Source organism: Erpetoichthys calabaricus, chromosome 11, assembly GCF_900747795.2.
Source record: "Erpetoichthys calabaricus chromosome 11, fErpCal1.3, whole genome shotgun sequence".
Classification (NCBI taxonomy): domain Eukaryota; kingdom Metazoa; phylum Chordata; class Cladistia; order Polypteriformes; family Polypteridae; genus Erpetoichthys; species Erpetoichthys calabaricus.
Window position 1 is genome coordinate 73,376,020 of NC_041404.2, and position 23,201 is coordinate 73,399,220.

Below are 23,201 nucleotides of genomic sequence, written 5' to 3' on the forward strand. Positions count from 1 at the left end.
TTGAATGGTGGTAGTGCTGTGGCCTCATAGTAAGAAGACCAGAGTTTGGGTCACGGATGCTTCCTAAATGGATTCTATATGTTCTTCTCCTGTCCATGTTGGTTTCAACATATATTTTAAAGACATGCTGGTGAAGAGAGTTGGGAATGTAAAATTGACCTCTGTGTATATATGTTCACTCTGAAATGGGCTGGTACTCAGTCCTGGGACTTTTCCTGCCATGCGCCTGAACCTTGCTGGGATTACCTCTGGCTGCACCACAACCCTGGTCTGGGTAAGTGGGTTTGGAAGATGGATAGCTGTTTAATCACACATAAACTGTATGGCTTATTGAATAATCATATCTCTAGATCTGCATAAAGTCTACAGTAGCGGGGCTGGATAGTGTTGGGGCTTATAGACATCCTAGCAGGTTTCTGTATTATAAAGGAGACCACAGCAGTGGCAGAATTCCATAATGCTATAAATATGATTGGAAGTTTAAATCCTTCAATGTTGATTTAAAATTGGTACAAATCACAATACTTTATTGGGATTCAAACCAAAAATTAGGACTGCTTAATAATAACATGACTTGAATAAATGTCTCCCCATCAAGAAATAGGTTACGAATGCTGTCCTCAGTCATTCTCTTTCTACCATATTCTGAACAGCAACTCAGCATGCTCTAATAAAAACACTTTCATTTTAGCTTATTTCTGCTGCACTTAATAACAATATGTTTGTGTTTGATAGTGTTGGATTTTTAAAAATGTAAAGTTATGCTTTCATAAAAATATAGTGTGATCATTTAATTTCAGAGGTACTGTCAAATGACGTCAGAATTCATCATTGACACCATACTTGATATACTGTGTTTAACGGAGACTTGGCAAAAACCAAATGAATTTACGTCTCTCACGAAGGCAACACCTCCTGGATTCACTTTCCACACAGAGCCTCGCAGCTCAAGACAAAGCGGTGGACTTGCAGTAATTGTCAGAATGGATTTAGACATCAAAAGAATCCCAATTAATTGTCCATTGTCTTTCGAGTGCCTGGCTCTTAAACTAATAACGGAATCTGGTCCTGTCTCACTCATTGTTCATTATCGTCCTCCAAAATACAATGCATCCTTCTTATCTGATCTGACTGAATTTTTAACCCACTTAAGTTCCTTTTCCCAGACAGTCATTCTTCTTGGTGATTTCAACATCCATATTGATATCTCCACATCTAAACTGAGAAATGAATTCCTATCCTTACTGGACTGTTTTGACTTGACACAACATGTTGATTTTCCCACCCACTCTGGTGGTCATATATTGGATCTGATCTGTACATCTGGACTATCTGTTGCCAACATTTACAGCACTGATTTGGGACTCTCTGACCATAAAGCAGTACTTTTCACTGTCTCATTATCTCTACCTCCTCTTACCTGTAAACGACAAATTTCTTACAGAAACCTTGAAAATATCTGTCCCTCTGTTCTCTCTGGATCCATTTCTGATCTTTTACTGTCTTCACCTATTCCATCAACACTAGATAGTCTTGCTGACCACTATAACTCAGCCCTTCATTCAGCATTAGATAAAACAGCTCTTTTAAAACATAAGGAGGTTTTTCTTTAAGCGATCAGCTCCTTGGTATAACTCAGAATTGCGATCTATGAAAGCAGCTGGCCAACACCTTGAGAGAATATCACGTAAGTCTGGCCTCACTGTGCACATCCAGGCTTTCTCTGACCACCAAAGAGCTTACAGAGAAGCACTAACTGCTGCCAAGAACACCCATTTTGGCAGAATATCAGAAAGTGCCCACGATAACCCAAGGGTTTTATTTTCTATAGTTAATGAACTACTCAAACCCGCATCTGGTCCAACTACCTCTTCTACTGATGTCTGTGAGAAATTCCTCCACTTTTTCCGTAACAAAATTCAACTAACATAAATACATCATCTGTCTATATCTTTCCCTGCTTTCCCACTCCATCCAGCTAGTTCTCTAAGTTCTCACCAGTCACATCTGCATTTGTTAATAACCTGCTTTGTAAGATGAGGCAGACTACTTGTGTACTGGACCCCATCCCCAGCACAATACTTAAATCCTGCTTTCATGCCATAATCCCGACTGTTACAACAATAATAAACTCATCCCTTGACACTGGCTCTGTGCCGCTCACTTTTAAAATCGCTTCTGTAACCCCAGTGTTAAAAAAGGCTGGTCTTGATGCTGACAATCTTATCAATTTTCTGCCTATCTCCCTCTTACCTTTTCTGTCAAAAGTTCTTGAGTGTGTTGTAGCCTCCCAACTCACCAATTACTTAACCTCTAATAATTTGATGGAACCCTTTCAGTCTGGTTTCAGGGCCCAGCACAGCTGTGAAACTGCTCTGCTATGGGTAACCAATGATTTGCTTATGGCAGCAGACTCTGGACAAACCAGCATATTAATTCTGTTAGACCTCAGTGCAGCATTTGACACTGTCAGACATGACATTCTACTGTCCAGAATGAAGAACATGTTGGGTATCTCTGGCACTGCCCTCCAGTGGTTCAAGTCCTATCTAACTGATAGGCAAGAGTTTGTTAGTCTTGGCAACAGCAGATCCAGCTCAGTGCCAGTCACACAAGGAGTTCCTCTGGGCTCTGTCCTCGGCCCTCTTCTCTTCTGTATTTATATGCTTCCCCTTGGCCATATTATTCGTAGCTTTGGACTGGGATATACAATACAATATAATACAATTTATTTTTGTATAGCCAGACGATACTCAACTCTATTTCAATGTTAAAAGTGGAACTTCATCAGAGCTTTCTCAGCTCACAACCTGCCTCAATGAAATTAATACCTGGATGGAACAGAACTCTTTAAAATTAAATTGCAACAAATCTGAACTCCTGCAAATTGAGACTAAAGTGCAACTTAATAAAATTAGCTCTTTCCCAGTCTACCTTGGCGGTGATCTCATCAGACCTGCCTCTACTGCAAAGAATCTTGGTGTCATTTTTGATTCCTCCCTTTCTTATTCTGCCCACATAAATCACATTAAGAAACTTTCTTACTTTCACCTCCATAACATATCCTGTGTTTGCTCCTTCCTCTCCTTTTCTAATGCTGAGAAACTTGTGCATGCTTTTGTCACATCCCGTATCGATTATCGTAATTCCCTACTGGCAGGTGCCCCTTCTAATCTTCTATCACAGCTCCAGCTTATTCAAAACTTGGCTGCAAGAGTCCTTACATGGACCAGCAACAGCGAACACATAACACCCATCCTGCTCCGCCTTCACTGACTCCCTGTGTCTTACAGAATCGAATATAAAATCCTGCTAATAACCTACAAAGCCTTAAATGACCTTGGGCCAAACTACATCAGTGACCTTCTCCATCACTATGTGCCTGTCCGCCCACTAAGGTCCTCTGATTCTGGAAATCTTGTTGTGCCCCACACTAATCTACACTCCATGGGTGACAAGGCCTTCAGCTGTATAGTGCCCAGACTCTGGAATGACCAACCGGAATTAATTAGATCGGCTGACTCCATGAGTTCTTTTAAAAAACAACTCAAAACTTATCTGTCCAGGAAGGCTTTTAGCTCTACTTGACTTTATCACCCTTCTCTCAGTTTACCTCTCTGTAAAGATGCTCATGTAACCTGTGTGTGCTATGCCATCAATTATGTTGTCTGTTAGACATTTTTTCTCTGAATTTACTGTCTTAATCTTCTTTATTTATTTATCTGGTTTAGTGCAATGCTATATGCTGTATACCCTGCCGTTCTTTCTTAAATTCTGTGAAGTGCCTTGAACATGGGAAAGGCACTATATAAATAAAATGTATTATTATTATTATTATTATTAAATGAACACAGCACATTAAAATACCTATCTGAATGTTTGACCAGCATGGTGCATGCTGCCACTGTACTTGTCCAGTGTTCCATATCTCGCTCCCTTGGTTATGTACAATATAACATCACAAAATAATAGGTAGAGTTGGGAAAAACAACTGAGCTTCCTTTTGCATACAGTTTCTGAAAACTGATACTAGGCTTTGTTTGGTATGTGATTTATGCAACTGCAAAAATTCCAATAAAGGGTGTTTTAAAGTTTTTTTAGGGGTAGAAAGAAAGGTAAATTGCTTGTAAAGGGTTTGGCAACACTGTACACTCCTTTTGGACCCATATAATTCTCAGAAATGGGTCCAGATGACAATACATCAGGAAAAACTGTATTTTTAAAATTTAACAAGGCTAAGCAAAACCCATAAATCACAAACAAAAGCTGTAGTCCAGCGAGACAATAAAAATGTAAACAAATGCCTTAATATTTACTGGATACTAAAAATATTACATTACTGATCTGCATCTTGAGATTACACACATACTACAAAACAGCATATCCACTTTGTTTAAGGAGGAGGAAACAAGAAAAACAAAAAACAAAACGGTTGCTATATTTAGGCACTGTAAAAGGAGAATGGCTGTGCTCTTCATTTTGCTTTCGTCTTTATCCATGGCACCCTTCAGCACCAGTGGGGTGGGCTGACCTCGTAAAGTCATCACCAAGCACAGTTAATGACATTACTGAATGTTGATGCCCAGACATGAATTGCTATTTCTATTCTGTTGACATCTGGACAAAAATAACTGTCAAAGATCACTTGGTATCGCTTATATACATTCAGCATACAGAAGCTTATTTTGTTATTTCACAAGATATTGTGGTGACTTGACCTATGACAGAACAAAAAGGTGAGGTTCTGCAGTGGAGATGTGGGAGCCATGTGTGCTGCAGCGGCTTAAAGGGAGGTGCACTGAACTGCAGAAGAGGTCAGACATGGCAAAGAAAAGAAGCTGGCTGGTATGACATGAAGACTTCAGAGGACAGTGATTTTCTAGAACTGAGTTACCCAAGACCAAATGTGGGATGTGAGTAGGGTCCTTTCTTACAGGAACAATAAAGGACCAGTAAACAGCTGCATGTATCTGTTTGCAAATCCTTCCTCTGCTCTACCTCAGGTTGTTACAATAATTCCTGCTGCAACTGGATTGACAATGTACACCTTATTACAGACTCGATGAGAGAGAACATTGAGTACACATTTAGCATGCAATCAAGCATCCATCCATTCATCACCAGCCCGTGGCTTAAGTGACCTAAGCATTTGCCTAGGCCCCAAGCATCCTGCTGGGCTCCGCACCACCTGTTGGTGTTTTTTTCTTACTTGTAGATGGGTGGAACAATTGAAGTGTCTATTTTAGACGGGAGGTGTTTGATATGTTCACTTTCATAGAGTGACATTTTGTAGCTTACATGTTCATTATGGGTTGGCATGGGTTTCTGTTGCAAATTATTTTAATCCAAGAGCTGCAAACTGACCCATTAGGGACTTTGAGACTAGAAACAAATGCACCTATACTTCTTAGAGACCATGAAAATAGTCCAAACCACTCAAAGCATATGACAGCTTGGAAGGTTTCAGAAATGCCTCTTAAACCTGACTCAACACCCACAAGGGCACCGTCATTACACCTATGTAAGTAATACTTTGGTATTTCCTTTTTGTTCCACTTTTTGCTAAGCTAAACTTTAAATTTAAACCTCTGGTACTTTACTGCTTACCTTTTCACCATTTTAGGTCATTTATTGCATTTCAACTGATTGAATTTGAAAAACTTTTGACCAGTATTGTGTATATTATCTTAAACTTGTCTTAATTGTACATTATCTTAAAACTCTCAGATCAAGCATTTTATAAAATGTGTCAGAATTCATAAATGATACAAGTTTGCCAGGTCACTGTCTAACCTTGGCTGTTGGTCTAACATATACGAGAGACCACCTTTCTGGCTCTTTTGTCATATGCCTCTCTCTATTTTGGGCAGTGGAAGGAGTTTGTGTTTGTATAATTTATGGATTTTTTTTTTCTTTTTTGGAAGCCCAATGACTTTACTGATATAATGTTTATGCAAGTGCCTCTGACTAAACTTTGTGTTGTTGCACGTACTTTGTTTACTTAAATAAAAACTTTGTTATTTTCTACTACTTACCATTGCTGATAAAGCCATTGTCCGTTTGGGTGAAGGATTGTGGTCTGCTCCGCAGTTTGCCCTTGCCTGACCTTTGTCGCCTGGGTGACAAGCTTTGATTGGAGCACTGATGAACCGGTGTGTACTTATGTTCCTTCAGCTGACGCAGTTGCTCATACAGTTCATTTAGCTCTCGACTCTGTTGTGCTTGAAGTGTTACAACTTCCTGAATGTGTCTATAAGAAAACAAAACTTCATTAGAACAGCTTGTAGAATACAAAAAAAGTCTCAGATTTGCACAGGAAATATTTAATTTGAATACTGCAATTAGTTACTAGCAACCAAAAAAAACACACACAACATGTAACGATTTTGTTCTACTTGGTAGTAGTAGTTAGGAAGGCTTAGTCAATGGGGCAGTTACTAATGCATTGATAACTAAGGCAAGACTGATACTTAAAACTTCAAATATTAACACTTCAAAATAATTATTTTGCATATATACTTTCCTGCTGTAGATAATTCAAAAGACAGTCAGCTGAAGAAAGGCAGTCTCAGATCTCAAGCATTCAAATACTTAGAAGTTTTATAAAGGACCAATGATTGACAGTCTGGTGGCAGATAAATGTCAGAGCTAAAAGCTTTACAGTACATTTTGCTGCAGCCAGACGATAAAATTTAGAGAGCAAGAACAATATAATTTGCTCCATTTTGTATGTGGTACTGTTCCACACTAGTATATATGGAAGTACTTTAGACATGGCCATTTTCATGCAGCCTACTATATTATTTCTTTGATAAATGTTATGAATAACCAAAACCACCCCAACATAAGAGTCAGACAATGCTGTTTGAAATATGATTATTTATGGCTAGTAGAGACACACCAATATCGATTTATCACAGCTGCTATTTATCCGTGAAACTCAAGTTTTGTCTTCTTGTATGGAGTACAGATAACAAATCCTACACAGGAAAGTAACCTTCAATGAGGTGTACTTGCTAAAATGACTTATTAAAGTGAAACAGTTTAACCTACACCACAAACGTCCACAGTTTAATCAATGACATGATAACGGTGTCGACTTTTTAAAAAATTTTATTATAATGAACCTTTGGAAAGCCACATTAAGGATCACTAAATACTTAGTTAAATTTTCCGTCTCTTAAGAGAAAAATACTACAACACAAATATTTTAGAGTTCCAATAATAGTATCTGCAATGACTAAAAAAATTAAATAGTTATCAGAAAAACAAAAAGAATTACAAAAGAAGCGAAGACATGACAAGTCCCAATGACCCCAGTGACAGATTGTTTCCTGTACATGACAGGCTACAGTTCCCTACTATCCTGAGTTAGTATAATTGAGGAAGCTTATAGCAAAGAAGTTTTCCTAGTTCTACAATACAAGAAAAAATAATATAAAAATAATCATCAACTTAAAACAGCAAATCAACTGAATAAATATACTTTATTTGCAAGTTTAAAAATGTAAAAGACTTGATTACAAGTACTAGGGACCATATATAGGAAGTGTTGTTATTTCTACATGATGAGACCGAAATGTATTAAATACCTTTGAATGAAAGTCTGCAATGTGCAGTTTAATCACTTCTGAATTTTTAGACTTGTAATTTAAAACTGTGGAGCAAAGGGTTAAAATAAGGAAAATGTGTCTTTGTCTCAAACAATATGGAAGTCAAAGTACATACATACATATTTTATATATTTAATATTTTTCTTTGACAAACGATGGCTAGCATGGAGGCACGCATGGATGCAGTGGCCAGGAGCTCTCCGTTTAGGTGTCGCTTTTTTCTTTATTTTATCATTGCTATTGTACTTTTAAGCACAGTGAGCAACTGTGCTCCATCTAGTATAGTTCACATAACATATAGCCTGCAAGAAATACTGGATATTAGAATTAAGCATTTTATTTCACCACCACCGCCTGATATCTTGGACGAGCTTCTCCCCACATTGGTGTCCACCTGGATAACCACTCCTGCAAGGCGGTGGCACAGGTGGAGATGGTAGAGGAAGTAGTAGTGGTGTAAGAGAGCTGGCGTTCATGCAACACTAAAGAACTCTCCAAACAAGCCAGCTCTACCCATCCTGTTCGTCGCAAACACCCAGTCTATAGTCAACAAAATAAACAAGCTGAGACTGTGGATTACATCCCACAGATTGAACAGCTGTACCTCTTTTTTTATCAAAAACCTGGCTGAACGCTAACATCTCTGATGCGGCTATTGAGCTTGCAGACCGAACTGTTTACCGCTTGGATTGGACTAAATCCAGGTAAGGACAAAGGCGGCAGGGTGGGCATATCTTTATATATAATACGCTACCGTGGCTGTTCATTTGTCTGTTCTGGATTTTAAATCACCTGTAGCTTGCAAACTGTTTGACCTATTGACCTGAAATTTGGTATACATATACTATGTGACGTCTACCATCCGCTTTTGGGGTGATGATTAACCTCCAAGGTTATTCCTCTTTTTATTTTATTGTGGAATCAACTCTCGGCAGGGCAGCCATTCGGCGCATCCCTACCACCTTCGCTGTCACTTCCCCTACCTCTTCATATCTTAAATCATTCTTGAGGCAGATTGAAGACTTAAGTGCCAACTTAAGTGAAAAATTAAAGAAAAAATACTAAGTAATTGCAACACAAACACGGACTTAATTAGTTTTAACGTGAAAAGATTCCAACGAAAGAGGGTGGAGAAAAGAAGAGCTGCTCAGGAAGCAGCAAGCACATCAACCTCTGAGCAAATGAATGCTAAACGTACAGAGAAAGAGGATGAAAACTATGAATGCTCAAGTCAAGTGTATTTACTCCACCTTATCGTGTAGTGCACCATTACTGGTTGTAAACAGAACATAAGTTTAATATGCCACTGTCCTCTGTGCAAATATATTTTATAAATCTACTTTTCCTTCTACTCACATTTAGCACAGGGGTTCATCATTTAGAACTGCTAAGCAAAGCATAAGAAAGACAGATAAAGACAGCTGGGGAAACGTGCACTATTTGTCATCTGTCAGAGTCAGCATGAAATTGTATCCTCTTTGCTTCTGGAATTGTATTATTCACCTAAGTGGAGGTCTACACATGAAGAAAGAGTATAAAGCCTTGGAAAATTACCTGGCACACCTTTGAAGCCGACGGACTGATGGGAGATAACGTCATCCGATCCTGAAAATCCTTCCAACACAGCCGCGAAAATGGCAGACTCTACACTCCCACACTCTACGGGCCCACACTCCCAAACTGGGTTCTTGCCATTGGCTTCCTTCGTCTGTTATGCAACATAAGCCATCATTAAGGAAAGCTAAGTTATTTCTTACTGCCATATCACTAAGGGAGTGGTATCGCCTTTTTATATTATATCTATATAGATTCCGGTTATGTAACACACCGCAATTACAAAAGAACTAATTCCAACAAGGGAGCTAACGCTCCCTACTAGATACACTGGTATGTAAATAATGCTTGGTGCACCTCCACTGTCATTGTTAAACAATATTGCTCTCCGGACTTAGAATTCATAATGCTTAAGTGAAGACCTTTTGATCTACCGAGAGAATTTACAGTTGTGTTCCTCACCATAGTTTATATTCCTCCTAGTCAAGCTAGCATTGACTAAACTGCACGATGCTAACCACAGTCTGCAAAATATTCATCCAGATGGCGTGTTTGTCTTAGTGGGCGATTTTAATCACACTAACCTTAAAACTGTGCTCCCCAAGTTTGATCAGTTTGTTGATTTCCCAACAAGAGGGAATACTACGCTGGATCACATATACTGCAAAATAGTGAATGCTTACTCAGCATCACCCTCCCCCCACCTCAGCCGATGTGAACATATTTCTTTGTTCTTGACTCCTGACAAACCCCTTATCGCCAGGACAAAGCCTAATGTGCAAACAGTCAGAATCTGGCCTGAAGGAGCCATAAGTGAATTATAGGACTGCTTTGATGATACTAACTTGGAGCTGTTCAAACAGACAGCTACAAAGGACAGTCACATGGACTTAGCTGCCTATGTCTCCTCTGTTTTATCCTACATTAACTTCTGTATGGACAATGTCACTATTACTAAGAGGATCCATACTTTCCCTAATAGGAAACCCAGGATGAAAAGGGATGTCCAAGACCTATTGAAGGCATGTAACATTGCTTTCCATATGGAAGACCCAGATGGCTACAAATCAGCTAGGTCCAATTTGAGGAAAGACAATGAGGTGAAGTGCTGCTACAAAGTAAAAATAGAGGAGCATTTTAACAGCTCTGACTCCAGATGCATGTGGCAGGGAATTAGGTCCATCACAGACTACAAGGGTAACACCTCCCCAACCAACATTGGAAAATCATTTCTTCCTGATGACCCCTATCACCTCTTTGTATGGTTTAACAAGAAGAGCAACCAACTCATCACCAAACTAACCCAGATAGAGGACCCATTATGCACATGAGGTGAAACGGGCTCTATAAGCCACATTAACCCTAATAAGAAGCTGGCCCTGATGGGGTTCCTGGGTGAGTCCTGAAGGATTATGAAAGAAAGCTGAAAGCAGTGTTCAGCAGCTTGTTTAATATCTCTTTAGAATAGACCACTGTCCCCACTTGCCTCAAGTCCACTACAATTTTCCCTATTTCTTTTTTTTAAAATTTTATTGAAATCACATAACATTCCTTACAACTAGATCAATCTTTACAAAAATAGGATCGAAAACAAATCAACCCCCAACCCTGAGAAAGCGAGCATGGCTGGCAGAGTAAAACTTAAAGCTAGTAAAAATAAGTAGATAGATGAATTAATAAGTGAATAAAGATAAATGGAGAAGAAAAAGAAAAGGGGAGAGAATCTGCCTCTTCAGTGCTTTAAAAGCTTATTCTAAAATGTTACTGATTAGATCCTGTCAGGTTTTGAAAATGTTCTGCACAGATCCTCTAAGTGAGAATTTGATTTTTTCAAATTTCAAATCAGTTACACACTGACTTAAAAGAGGAGAGTTAGGATTCTTCCAGTTGAGCAAGATAAGTCTATGTGCCAGTAGTATAGTAAAGGCAATTACAGTTTGTTTGTCCTTCTCCACTTTAAGCCCATCTGGAAGTTCAGTAATCCCTCCTCCATCGCGGGGGTTGCGTTCCAGACCGCCCCGCGAAAGGTGAAAATCCGCGAAGTAGAAACCATATGTTTATATGGTTATTTTTATATTGTCATGCTTGGGTCACAGATTTGCGCAGAAACACAGGAAGATGTAGAGAGACAGGAACGTTATTCAAACACTGCAAACAAACATTTGTCTCTTTTTCAAAAGTTTAAACTGTGCTCCATAACAAGACAGAGATGACAGTTCTGTCTCACAATTAAAAGAATGCAAACATATCTTCCTCTTCAAAGGAGTGCTCGTCAGGAGCAGAGACTGTCATAAAGACAGAGGAAAGCAAACAAATCAATAGGGCTGTTTGGCTTTTAAGTATGCGAAGCACAGCGGCACAAAGCTGTTGAAGGCAGCAGCTCACACCCCCACCGTCAGGAGCAGAGAAAGGGAGAGAGAGAGAGAGAGAGATAGAGAGAGAGAGACAGAGAAAAACAAAGTCAAAAATCAATACGTGCCCTTCGAGCTTTTAAGAGAGCGAAGCACCGTGCAGCATGTCGCTTCACGAAGCAGCTGCACAGAAGGTAGCAACGTGAAGATAATCTTTCGCATTTTTAGACAAGCGTCCATATCGTCTAGGTGTGCGAACAGCCCCCCTGCTCAATCTCCCTACGTCAGGATCAGAGAAAGTCAGCGCAAGAGTGAGAGAAAAGTAAGTTGGGTAGCTTCTCAGCCATCTGCCAATAGCGTCCCTTGTATGAAATCAACTGGGCAAACCAACTGAGGAAGCATGTACCAGAAATTAAAAGACCCATTGTCCGCAGAAATCCGCGAACCAGCAAAAAATCCGCGATATATATTTAAATATGCTTACATATAAAATCCGCGATAGAGTGAAGCCGCGAAAGGCGAAGCGCGATATAGCGAGGGATTACTGTACACCAAACATAGTTGTTAGTGGATTAGGAGGGATTGTGACCCCAAGGCTGTCTGATAGGCATTTAAAAAGTTTGGTCCAGAATGATGTTAATTTGGTCCAGGCCCAAAACATGTGACCCAGTGTGGCTGGAACTTTATTGCAGCGTTCGCAGGTTGGATCTCAATTGTCCCTAGTTCTGAGGTCCGTGAGTGATTATTGTCCTGTGGCCCTGACATCTGTTGTTATGAAGTGCTTTAAATGACTTGTCCTTACACACATTAAGAGCAACATCCCCACCTCTGTGGACCAATACCAGTTTACTTACAGGGCAAACAGGTCAACTGAGTATGCTGTCTCACTTGCCCTTCAAATTGCCCTATCACACCTGGAGCAGAGGGACAGCTATGTGTGGATACTGTTCATCGACTACAGCTCTGCCTTCAACACCACCCCACTAACAAAATTGCTGTCAAACTAAACAATGTGGGTCTCTACTTACACCTATTTAACTGGATTTTAGATTTTCTCACTAACAGACCACAAACTGTGTGCATGGGTAAGCACTTCTCTTCATTAGTAACACTGAACACTGAGGTACCGCTGGGCTGTGTACTAAGCCCTTTCATTTACTCCCTTCTTCACAAATGACTGCAAACATACCCATGACACTAACATCATAATAAAGTTTGCAGATGGCACAACAGTGATAGGTTTGATCTCCAATAATGATGAAACAGCATATAGAGAAGTGGTCGAGAATCTGAAGAGTTGGAGTCAGAAAAACAGCCTTGCACTCAATTCCAAGAAAACAAAGAAACTGATTCTGGACTTCAGGAGACTGAACTACAGTGGTCACCATCCCATAAGCATTAACTGCGAGAGGGTGGAGAGAGTCCAGGGTTTCAGATTCCTCAGAGTCCACATCTGCTAAGACCTGTCATCGAGCCTGAAGAAAGCACAACTCCCATAACAGGTACTGGTTTACTTCTACAAGTGCACCATAGAGTCTGTCATCACATACTGCATTACGGAGTGATTTTCTGGTTAAACCTCTGAGAAAAGGAAGACCTTCCAGCATATCATTAAAACGGCCCAGAGAATTACTAGCGCTCAGCTACTATCAATGGAAGATATCTTCACTGCCTGCTGCAACAGAAAAGCAAACAACATTTGTAAAGATCCAACCCACCCTGGCCATAGCATTTTTACTCCTCTGCCCTCTGGCAGGCGCTTCAGAGTCCTGCATGCCTGCACTACCAGGCTAAAGAACAGCTTTTACCCCAAAGCAATCAGCCTATTAAATGCACAGCGATCACTGCCCCTTCCAATAACAGGAACCACCACTGATTGGACTGAACATCCACATCAACCACACATAGTCACACTTATACGTGACCCATGTGGAACTCATGACCATTACATTGACTGTAATCTTCACTGTGACTTCATTTATTTGTGACTTCATTTATTCTTTTTATGCTTATAAGTTTACCTTTACTTTTACTCTGTGTACATTTGGAACTGTTAATAGTAACTGTGGTTGTCATAGTTTAATGTTTGCTTAGTTTTAAAAAGAGGTGTTCTAAAAAATTATATAATTATATACATGACTATAGTAAGCCCAAGTTACAAGATCACCGCATAGTGAACAGCAATTTTCGTTCTCGTTTTAGTTTGCTCTCATATCGCTAATTATTATTTTTATTTAGTTTTAGTTTCTGTTTGCCTTAATTTCAGTTCTCGTTGTTGTAAAACGAAAAACAATATTTTTAGTTCTAGTTCTCATTTTCGTTATGAAAATATCACTGGAGTGGCGGTTGTGTAACAGACACACTACTAGTTATTGTTTTAGATTTTATTCCCCTTACAGTATAGATTCCTTTGTGTTTATGTAAGCATTTATTGGTTACATTGATCTTAGCCATATTGTTTTTTAAATAAGGTTTGAATCACAAGGAGACTGGCAAATATGAAAAAACACAAGGACAGTCATTATAGCAAGCATTTTTTAAATGTTTTTTTTTTTCCCCCAACAGCCCCAGTACAATAATATCTTCCATGAAAATTTAAATTCAAAATTCAAAATAAATTCAATTTAAATAATAACTATGGTGGCAACTGAAAATGTACTTCATTGAAACCAAAAATATTTTGAATCTAGCTGAAGCTGGTTTATGGTCTAGTGCTTCTTGAGATCTCTCCAGAGTTTTGACTCTTGATGTCTAAATTTTAAACTGGCGTAGGTCAATTTGTGGCTTCAAACTTCGGTGTAAGCATGAGTGGGCTTTTGATGAATCAGCACTGTATCCAGGGCTGTTTCCTTCCTTGCGCCCAAGTGTTGCCACAATAGGCTCCAGCCTTCACAACTCTAAATTGGACAAAGCAGGTGTGTTGTTATCATTCTATCAGCTCTATAGCTAAAGAATTAATAATAATACAACAATTACATTTATATACAGGTAAAATTCCGTTACAACGAATATCTTTACAACAAAATTTTCATTACAACGAAGTATGTTTATGGTCCCGAGAGCTTCCCCATATGACGCGAGTCTATAGAAATCTTGTTACTACAAAGTACATTCAGCAGATACTTTTATTACAATGAAGTGCCCAAAAGACCTTGAAATGCCTGAATGAATCATCCACAGAGCAGTTAGTTCTGTGGCCGTACCTCAGATCCCCAACCAGAAACACTGTAAATTTTTTTTCTTTCTTCGAACTTTCCTCATACTGTTTTTTTTTTTTTGCCTTTTTTGTTTCTTGTGGTTTTCAGTGATACCTTCTGCTTAAAGCTCGTCAATATTTGAAAAACATCCATTGGATTTTACCTCATTGTCACCCTCCTATAGAAACGGCAGACACAAAAAAACGATAACAGTTCATATTAGAAAAAAAACTTTACATTTTTGCAGCTCTCAATTGTGGCAAAAAGAAAAAAGACGTTACCAGTGAATTTGGAATTTCGCTATCGACGCTGTCAACTTTCTTGAAAGGCCAAGCAAAAAAAGAAGAAAAATTTCGGGATGCAAACGTATGTGAACTGCTGTATTTGAAGACGTTGAAAAAGCAGTTTTTATGTGGTTCAGTGATGCTCATTCAAGAAACATTCCTATTAATGCGGCACTCATTCAAGAAAATGTCAGGTTTGTAAACTCTCTTGTCTCTCCATGTCTATGGAAGACTGTTTATCTGTTGCTGGGGCAACAGCCGGCTCAAAGCTGTGCTGCGTCTCTCAGCTATGCTCTGTCTTTCCGCCAAAGCAAACAGAAAATATATCGATGGGTGATATGCAAGGAACATTGTAAATGCTGGTAATAGGATTACTTGATCACTGATCTGCTGTGTCTGTGTATAGCAGAGTGGCAGATCACGCTACAATAAATAAGCGTGCCGTTCCTGTTTCAAGCTGAATAAAGTTGGTTTTGCTAAAGTACTGAGACTCAGCCTCATGTTTTGGGGTGTAAGACAGAGACTTATAGCGCGACCCCGATCTTTTATGATTTGCTTCTGTGTCGTTTCACTGCAGCGCTATGAGCCTGTTGTTACCCTGCCCCAGCAACGGACAAACAAGCTTCCACAGACGCGGCAATCGCGCTTCAGGTCACACTTCAGCATGTCGTTACTGTTGGGTGGGGAGTGGGGGGTCTCAAAAGAGTTCAGAAACCTCACAATATGGAGCAGAAAAGGATGCTTCAGCTCCTGATTGATAACTGTGCTGCCCACAACATGCTTCCACATTTAGATAATGTTCGCATTGAATTCCTCCCACCCAATTGCACGGCAGTGCTTCAGTCATTGGATTTGGGCATCATTGACACCCTGAAAGTGTATTATTGCAAGGAAATGCTGAGAAAAAGTCTCGTCAGCATAACTTGTAGGCAGGAGGAGATTAAAATTAACGTGAAAGAAGCTATTGCAATGATTGCAAACGCCTGGGCGCAAGTTAAAGAAAGCACTATAGTAACAAAATACAGAATCTCATTACAGCAAAATATTTTTTAGGTCCCTGGGAGTTCGTTGTAATGGAAAGCGCTTCATATAAAGAGTGGAGAACCACTTCAACCATCATCAATGTGTAGCATTAATTTTGATGATGCAACCACAGCCAATATGCCGCCAGTGAATTAACCACACATTAGCTACTAGGTGGTGAAGGGGTGAGAGAGATTTGATTTGATATACAGTACACCCCGAAAATTTGCGGGGGTTACGTTCCTAGAGCACCCACGAATTGTGAAAAACCGCAAATTTTGGATGTGGTTAAAAAAAATGCCTATTTTTATAGTTTAAACCCTAAATATGCCCCCAAAACACTTTCATTTAATTTCAAACTCATCTTAATACATTACCAAAAAAAAAGAATGTAAAGCTAAACCTGTATACTGTACAGTACTGTACTGCTATGTCTCCCGCAGTGCTATAATGTAAAATACCGATGTTACTGCTATATGCACTGTAATTCATACAAGCGTGTTTTCATTGCCAGAAGTCTTAGAAGGTTCAGGGCATTTCGGCGGCATCTTGGGGCTTTAACCCTTAAACTGCCACATACTTGGGGGTTAATGCATCCCTGGATGCCAAATACTTTTTTGTTGCACTTTAAGTAAACGTTACAATTCACAAAGAAAAAGTGAAATTTTAATGGAACACATTGTTTTTCATGCAAAGAGCATCACAATTACTGCAACACTGATAATCACACTGCGAATGAACTGTAAAAACTATAAAAACAAACTACTGGAACAATATGTACAAGTTGCAACTGATGCCATGGATGAAATTCAGCAAATCACTGAGCCAACTGAGCTTGAACTGGCTGCACTCAAGCACACAGAGGTAAGCCCTGATGCTTGCAGACTAGTCTAGTGTAGCAGCTCAATCCCAGGGACAGCGAGGCTGCAGTGCTGCAGGGTGTCATGCTTGGGTCACAGAAACACAGGAGATTGTAGGGACAGGAAGTTTATTCAAACACTTCAAACAAAAATGTCTCTTTCAGAAGTTAAAGGAGCTCAGTATGCAGTTAGTTATCGATTAAAGAATAGACAAACATCATAGGGGAGCACAACCCCCAACTGGAGCAGAGGATGTCTGGGGGAGGAGAGAGAAACCAAGCAATCAGCCATAAAGGACAGGTGCTATTCAGGCTTTTAAGTATGCGTAGCGTCATGCGAGAAGCATATCACGCGACACAGCAGCCACAAGAACGCCCAGCATGTAAGGGAGCAACGTCAAAGTAGACTATCGGTGTTTTTTAAGAGGGTTTTTTTGAGGAGCTTCCGTGTCTTCTAGGGGTGCGTTCAGCCCCCCTGCTCACAGTGGTCATGAGCTGGCTGCTCAACGAATGTACGGAACTGACTGATCAGCTCCTGCTTGCTCGCAAATGGCACTGGGAAACAACTATAGCCGGTGGTGGTGGTTTAAGGGTTAAGAGGAACAAAACGGAAAACACAAGAACACTCAGCTGGAGATGCATCAGTCAGTCAGCAGTAAGGAGAAATTAATAACGCTGTAGCGGTCCTGTGCCGCTAAGATTCACACCATCGAGAAGACGGTGATTTATCTATTTTTATGGTGGAGATTCCAGGGACGCACCCAGCCTTAGCCCGACCTGCACGCACTCACAGACAGAGACAGAAACAAAGCAAACCGGTAATCAAACAACAAATAAAGAATATATAGAAAACAAATGAAATAAATGAAAACAAGGACACCATCCCTGTTCCCTTACAGCGATTACACATGAAATACAACAAAGAACAAACAAAACACACACAGTAAATCATGAAAAACGTTCATGAAAAAAGGCAACGAATGAAATGTAATGATGAAAATAGATAGTCCAGAGATCCGCATGTTGAATGGGAATGTAAAGATAGTCAGACAGGAACTTGAAACACAAATTACAAAAACTTTTTTTTTTTGGGTTTTGGTCATCGGCCCCCTTTTTAAAAGCCGCGCTGACATCCTTTGACCCCAACAGCCCCAGCACGCTCAGTAGAAGACCAATCAGGGCCACTGCAGGGACTGCTGGGAGTTGCAGCTTCAAATTCTATTGTCTACTTTCACCATCCCAAGCCGCGTTTTCCTCTACAGTTGCTTCCTGCTCTCTCTACAGTACAGTATTGCCACGAAAAAAGCTATAAAAATTGCGGAGGATATTTGCGGTTTCTGCTAACAATTATTAGATAGGTTCTAAGGAAAAATCCGCGAATGACTGAGGCCGCAAACTCTGAACCGTGACTTCGCGGGGGTATACTGTACTTTATTAATCAGGCCAAGGGAAAATTGTCTTATTGCATGTCCTTTAGATACTCAGCCAATAAGGGCCAGGGGATGATTGCCGTGTCAGAATGGTCAGGCCAAGGTGTGCAATTTAGCCAGGACACCTGGAAACACCCTATACTCTTTTTGAATGAAGCAAAGGGATCTTTAATGGCCACTGAGGGCCAAGACCTTGGTTTTATGTTTCATCTGAAGGGACAGTTCTAGTTTTTACAGCACAGTGTCCCAATTACCACACTGGGGCATTGGGATCCACACAGATCACAGGGTAAGCACCCCCGATGGCCTCTCTAACACCATCTAACCTTTATCTTTATAGCTCACATTCAGGTTGAGAATTTACTGTTACTGTAAATAATCATTATTGAATTGAAGAATTTATATTTATAAGTTCAACAATAGCAAAATACTTGAAGCTAAACTAATAATTTCTTAATTCAAGCAATTACAAGTTGAAATTAAATTGCAGTGGTCAAAACATACTCAAATTACGTGTGAAGTAAACAAGTTTGCTTAGGTCTGATAAAAATTGAATTACATTAGCAAACATATTCACTTAGTGGAAAGATATAAATATGAAAGGCCCTGTTAGTTTTCAGTTAGTGGAACCAGTCAGTGACCATGTCATGCACAAAGAAAATGCCACTTATATTAATGACACATTCCTGATCACAAGAGAGAGACTTTATACTATATGCAAATATGTCATTAACTATACTCTGTGTTTGAAAGGAACCTCATTTAGAATTAACAGTAGCCATAATTTTAGTTGCAATGTAGTTCTAATGGTGACAATTTAGTGATTTCATAACTAAGGTACACATAGTAAATTAGTGGAACGCTTACCTACCACTACATTTTCAGGCAAAGTTCTAGATAACGTATGTGACAACGCCTTACATTTTCCACTGGTAGTGTTGTGAAAGAAATGTGATCAATCAATGACAAGATTGGTCTATAATATGACGCTGCATTGTATTTAAATTGCTGTGAAAGTTCACATATTACCAGCATGTTAATATTAAGTATATATATTTTTAAACTGCACATAATCATCAATGAACTGTTGTGGTTGATACAGTAAGACTGAAAACTTTTCACTGTTAACACTTACTTTTGGGGTTACTTACAATTTGGTTTTTAGTGGTCTCTGTCCATATATGGCAATCCAGATATCTGTCATTAAGTATGTAGCAGATGGATGTAGATTTTTCAGTTTTTGTCATACAGGTAAGGATGTTGTTAGCTCAAACAGCAAGTGGAAGCATTTTTAATGGATGCAAATTTAAGTGGGCACTGTGCTTTTTTTACAAACTAATTCTACTTTTTGCAAATGGTCCCTGAAATGATCATTTACTCCTGGGTTTAAATATGACTTCTAGTATTGTCTTCAATTTCTTTGACTTTAGGTACACAAACCATTTACAAAATGTACTTTTGTTAAGATTGTATTCTGGCACAGGATCTAATTTTTGTTTTCTGAGAACACAATCACACATCATGAACTATATATATTTTTTAAGAAAAAATACAATATTATATGTAATCAGCATTTGTAATTGAAACAAAGTTAAACATTTTCTAAATGGCTATTGTGTCCTATAACGTATTGGGTTTCACTAAGATTACAGAGTAATATTTCTGGTTTAGAAAATGTGCCTTCTTACATGACTGAATGCATTCCCAAATATAACAGGACTAATTATAATTATTGAAACTTTTAAGAAACACATAATGTTCTGTTGATTTCACAACTATATAAAGCATCAATGATACATGTGTTTGATTTAAAATTAGAAATATACAAATGACACCTTTATTACTATCCACTGTCATTCAAAGAAAAAAGTACAGCAAAACAACTTACTTCTCCCTAAGTCTCTGCAGTTCTCTTCGCAGATCTTCATCTTCTACTTCAGATTCATCATCACTACTCATTGGTGAGGAAGGAGAATACAAATGAGTAGAGTTTTGCTTTTGAAGCCTATGGGTACCTTCCTCTTGCTGTGGTGGACCAGCTCTACAGTTAGCATCCCCACTGGGTCCTACTGGAACAGAGGAATCATCTCCATCAGTCATGGATTGTTTAGGGGATTCTGCATTTACAGTATGTGCTTCTATTGTCAAATTTCCATCTTGTTTCCAACTTTCTGACTGAGTACTGCAACTTGCTGATGTTGAGGTACTCCGAGAGTCTTGTTCTGGAGTAAAGGAAGAGCTGTTCATTTCACAAGTATGAGTGGAAGGTAAAGAAGCAGTTTCCAAATAGCTCTGACATTCAGTCTGGGTCCGGGTGACTGAGAAGCGCCCAACTATTTTCTCCGTTTGAAACTGTTCATCTGTTGTAAATAGTGATGAACCTTGAATACATTCTGTCATACTACTTGAACATTCTGCACTCTGCATGGTTCCAGATTGAACAGGCTTCGAAACTAACTCCATTTCAGTCGACACAGGAATGACCTAAAATTCAAACGTAATGAGTTAAAGATTTTAGTCATTTCATGCTGTAACTGTTATTCTGACAGCAATGCTGAAAATAAAATAACTGCAAAAAAAAAAAAAAATCAACATTAAATATAACACTTGATACCAGAATTATAGAAGTGTTTAACGCTACTGAATGTGACCTCAAACTGTAATTACTCAGATAACTGAACAACTGAACTGAAACAATTACCTGGAATCTACCTCTCTGGACTGATTCAAGAGGTTCCTTAGGTTCCGCTCCACTTAGACTATGATGCTCCACAACTGAAGATGACTCAGACAAACCTTCCACTTGACTGGAAACAACTTCTATAATCACAACAAAAGTAAACAAAAATGACGGCGGTATATTTTTTATGCAGATACAATTTGTGACAGAAGTGAAGATAAACTTAAAATGGCAAGAGTAGTACAGATGTTAAAGCATAATTCCCTAGTTCTGTTTTTTATCATTTATTAAGTTGGTATTTGTTTAATGTACCCTACATATTAAAAGAAATACAGAATTTTTAATACTCAGTTTTCTTTGAAGCTTGATACTAGATAGCGTCTAACTCCACAGCAAGAAAGGAATGCGTTTTATGTTACTCTCTGAATTACAATAGTTGTCTAATGAGAGAACTGCTTATTTTTCCTTCATATCTGCTATAAAGGAATATATTGTTATGAGATTTGTGCAGACAATGGCATTAACCCCTGCCAATCTTGATTTTATTTGAGATACCTAGTGTGAGTACAAATGCCAGAAAATATTGGAAAAATTGTGATATTTGGCAGTCTGATGATGATTTTTTTTTTCTTTTCATAAAAACAAAACTGGGCAACGCTAAAATATGAACTTTTCTTTTTCTGTTTTGATCAACTTTTCTCTAGGTGGTAAAGACCTTCTGGTATACGAGTGGTCTGTATTTGTTCTGATGTTTGAAAATATGCACACACTTTAATAACAAAAAGTTGACTCTTCTTCCTACACAAATGCATAAAATGAATAAATAGCACAATTAAAAACATTCATCTACTTCAATGGTCCTTGAAAATAAAGTGTTCCCTCAAATTATTTGAGAAGTAAAAAAAGTACCACTAGTTTATTTTTTACATTTAAAAATAATGCTGGTAGTAATGAGATTAAAACTGCATGACTTTCAAATAGGTGTTATAATTTGGTGGGGGGGTGAAAGGTGTATGAGAGTGGGTAGCAAAAACTGACTTGGTAGACCTGTCCTTGCATAGAGGTTTTTTTAAAACCATTTTTAATTAAAAAATATTTGAGGAAATTAAATTGTTGGCATTATAACATTGTCATGGAAAGCTGATGAAAATTTAAGCAGACTTTAGCCAAATTCTAAATTTACCATTTTATTGAAAATTACACAATAAACTTTAAGAAAGCAGCATTCTTGGGTATTAAGAATGCTCCTGGTTTAAATGTTATAATGACTTCATGCATTAAAATAGTTCAGTAAGTAACCCTTGAGCATAACTCAAGAGCTTATTATTTTTAAGACTGCACATCTTTCACACAAATGAGCATGCTTGAGTAAGTAAATTCTAAATAAGTATTTTTTTTTCTTTTGAGAAGAATGTTGTAAATGCATATAACACCTTGTGATCAAGTATATTGCATATTAATCTAATTTTTATACACAATTCAGTTTTAGTTTAAATATCATTTAATGTGTATTTCTTTTGAATTAACCAAGAAACAAAATCAAGATTTTAGTTTATATACTTGAGCATTATTTTTGCAAAGGATTTTAAGTATTAAACTATCAGCCTGAATTAAAAAAAAAAGTACTTGAAAATATTCTGTTCCTCATTCTGTATTCAGGGTGTATTAACAGTAGCTGTTAAAATATTCTTAAACTAGAAACTGAAAACGTGCACATTCTTTGTTAGGTTCTGTGCTGGTACAGATCTTTCAAGCACTATCAATCAAAGCTGGCATGCAATTAAGAACCAAAATCCTTGTAGTTACTTCTACTTTTGCTTTTGAATAAAATAAGGTCATAAATATAATTATATATTGTTTATAAAAAATTAGACTGAATATGGACAGAAATCTTTGAGTCAAGTTTTTGTTGGAGAAGCAGTGTGCACTTTTTTCTAATGTTTATTAACACAATTATCTACCATTGGTCAAAGTAATACTGCAAAATGCTGGAACTTTTAACTGGACAACACTTTAATAAAGACAGTAAATTCAACCCACCCCCACCCTTCACCCATCAGTTTAACAAAGAGACTCAAGGGTGCAGGTGATGTTCAGGACGAATCCCATTTATTACTGTAGCACTTTAATAATGGCTGGAGATCATCGAATATTTTGCTCTTTACAAATTTGCAGATAAATAAATAAGAAAAAACATGCAATTAGAAGTG

The 23,201-nt window shown here is 38.4% G+C and overlaps 1 protein-coding gene across 6 annotated transcripts in view; it reads right to left on the bottom strand.

The window, feature by feature from the left end:
* Positions 1 to 23,201, bottom strand: part of si:dkey-151g10.3 (serine/threonine-protein kinase WNK3) — a 343,184-nt gene that overhangs the window by 10,843 nt on the left and 309,140 nt on the right. For all 6 annotated transcript variants that reach the window (XM_051933579.1, XM_051933582.1, XM_051933581.1 and 3 more), the window contains exons 22-24: positions 21,013 to 21,131; positions 20,200 to 20,795; positions 6,036 to 6,250 (exon numbers count right to left, since the gene is read on the bottom strand). In XM_051933579.1, coding sequence (XP_051789539.1) covers positions 6,036 to 6,250; positions 20,200 to 20,795; positions 21,013 to 21,131 — 930 coding nt within the window. The remainder of the gene's footprint in view (positions 1 to 6,035; positions 6,251 to 20,199; positions 20,796 to 21,012; positions 21,132 to 23,201) is intronic.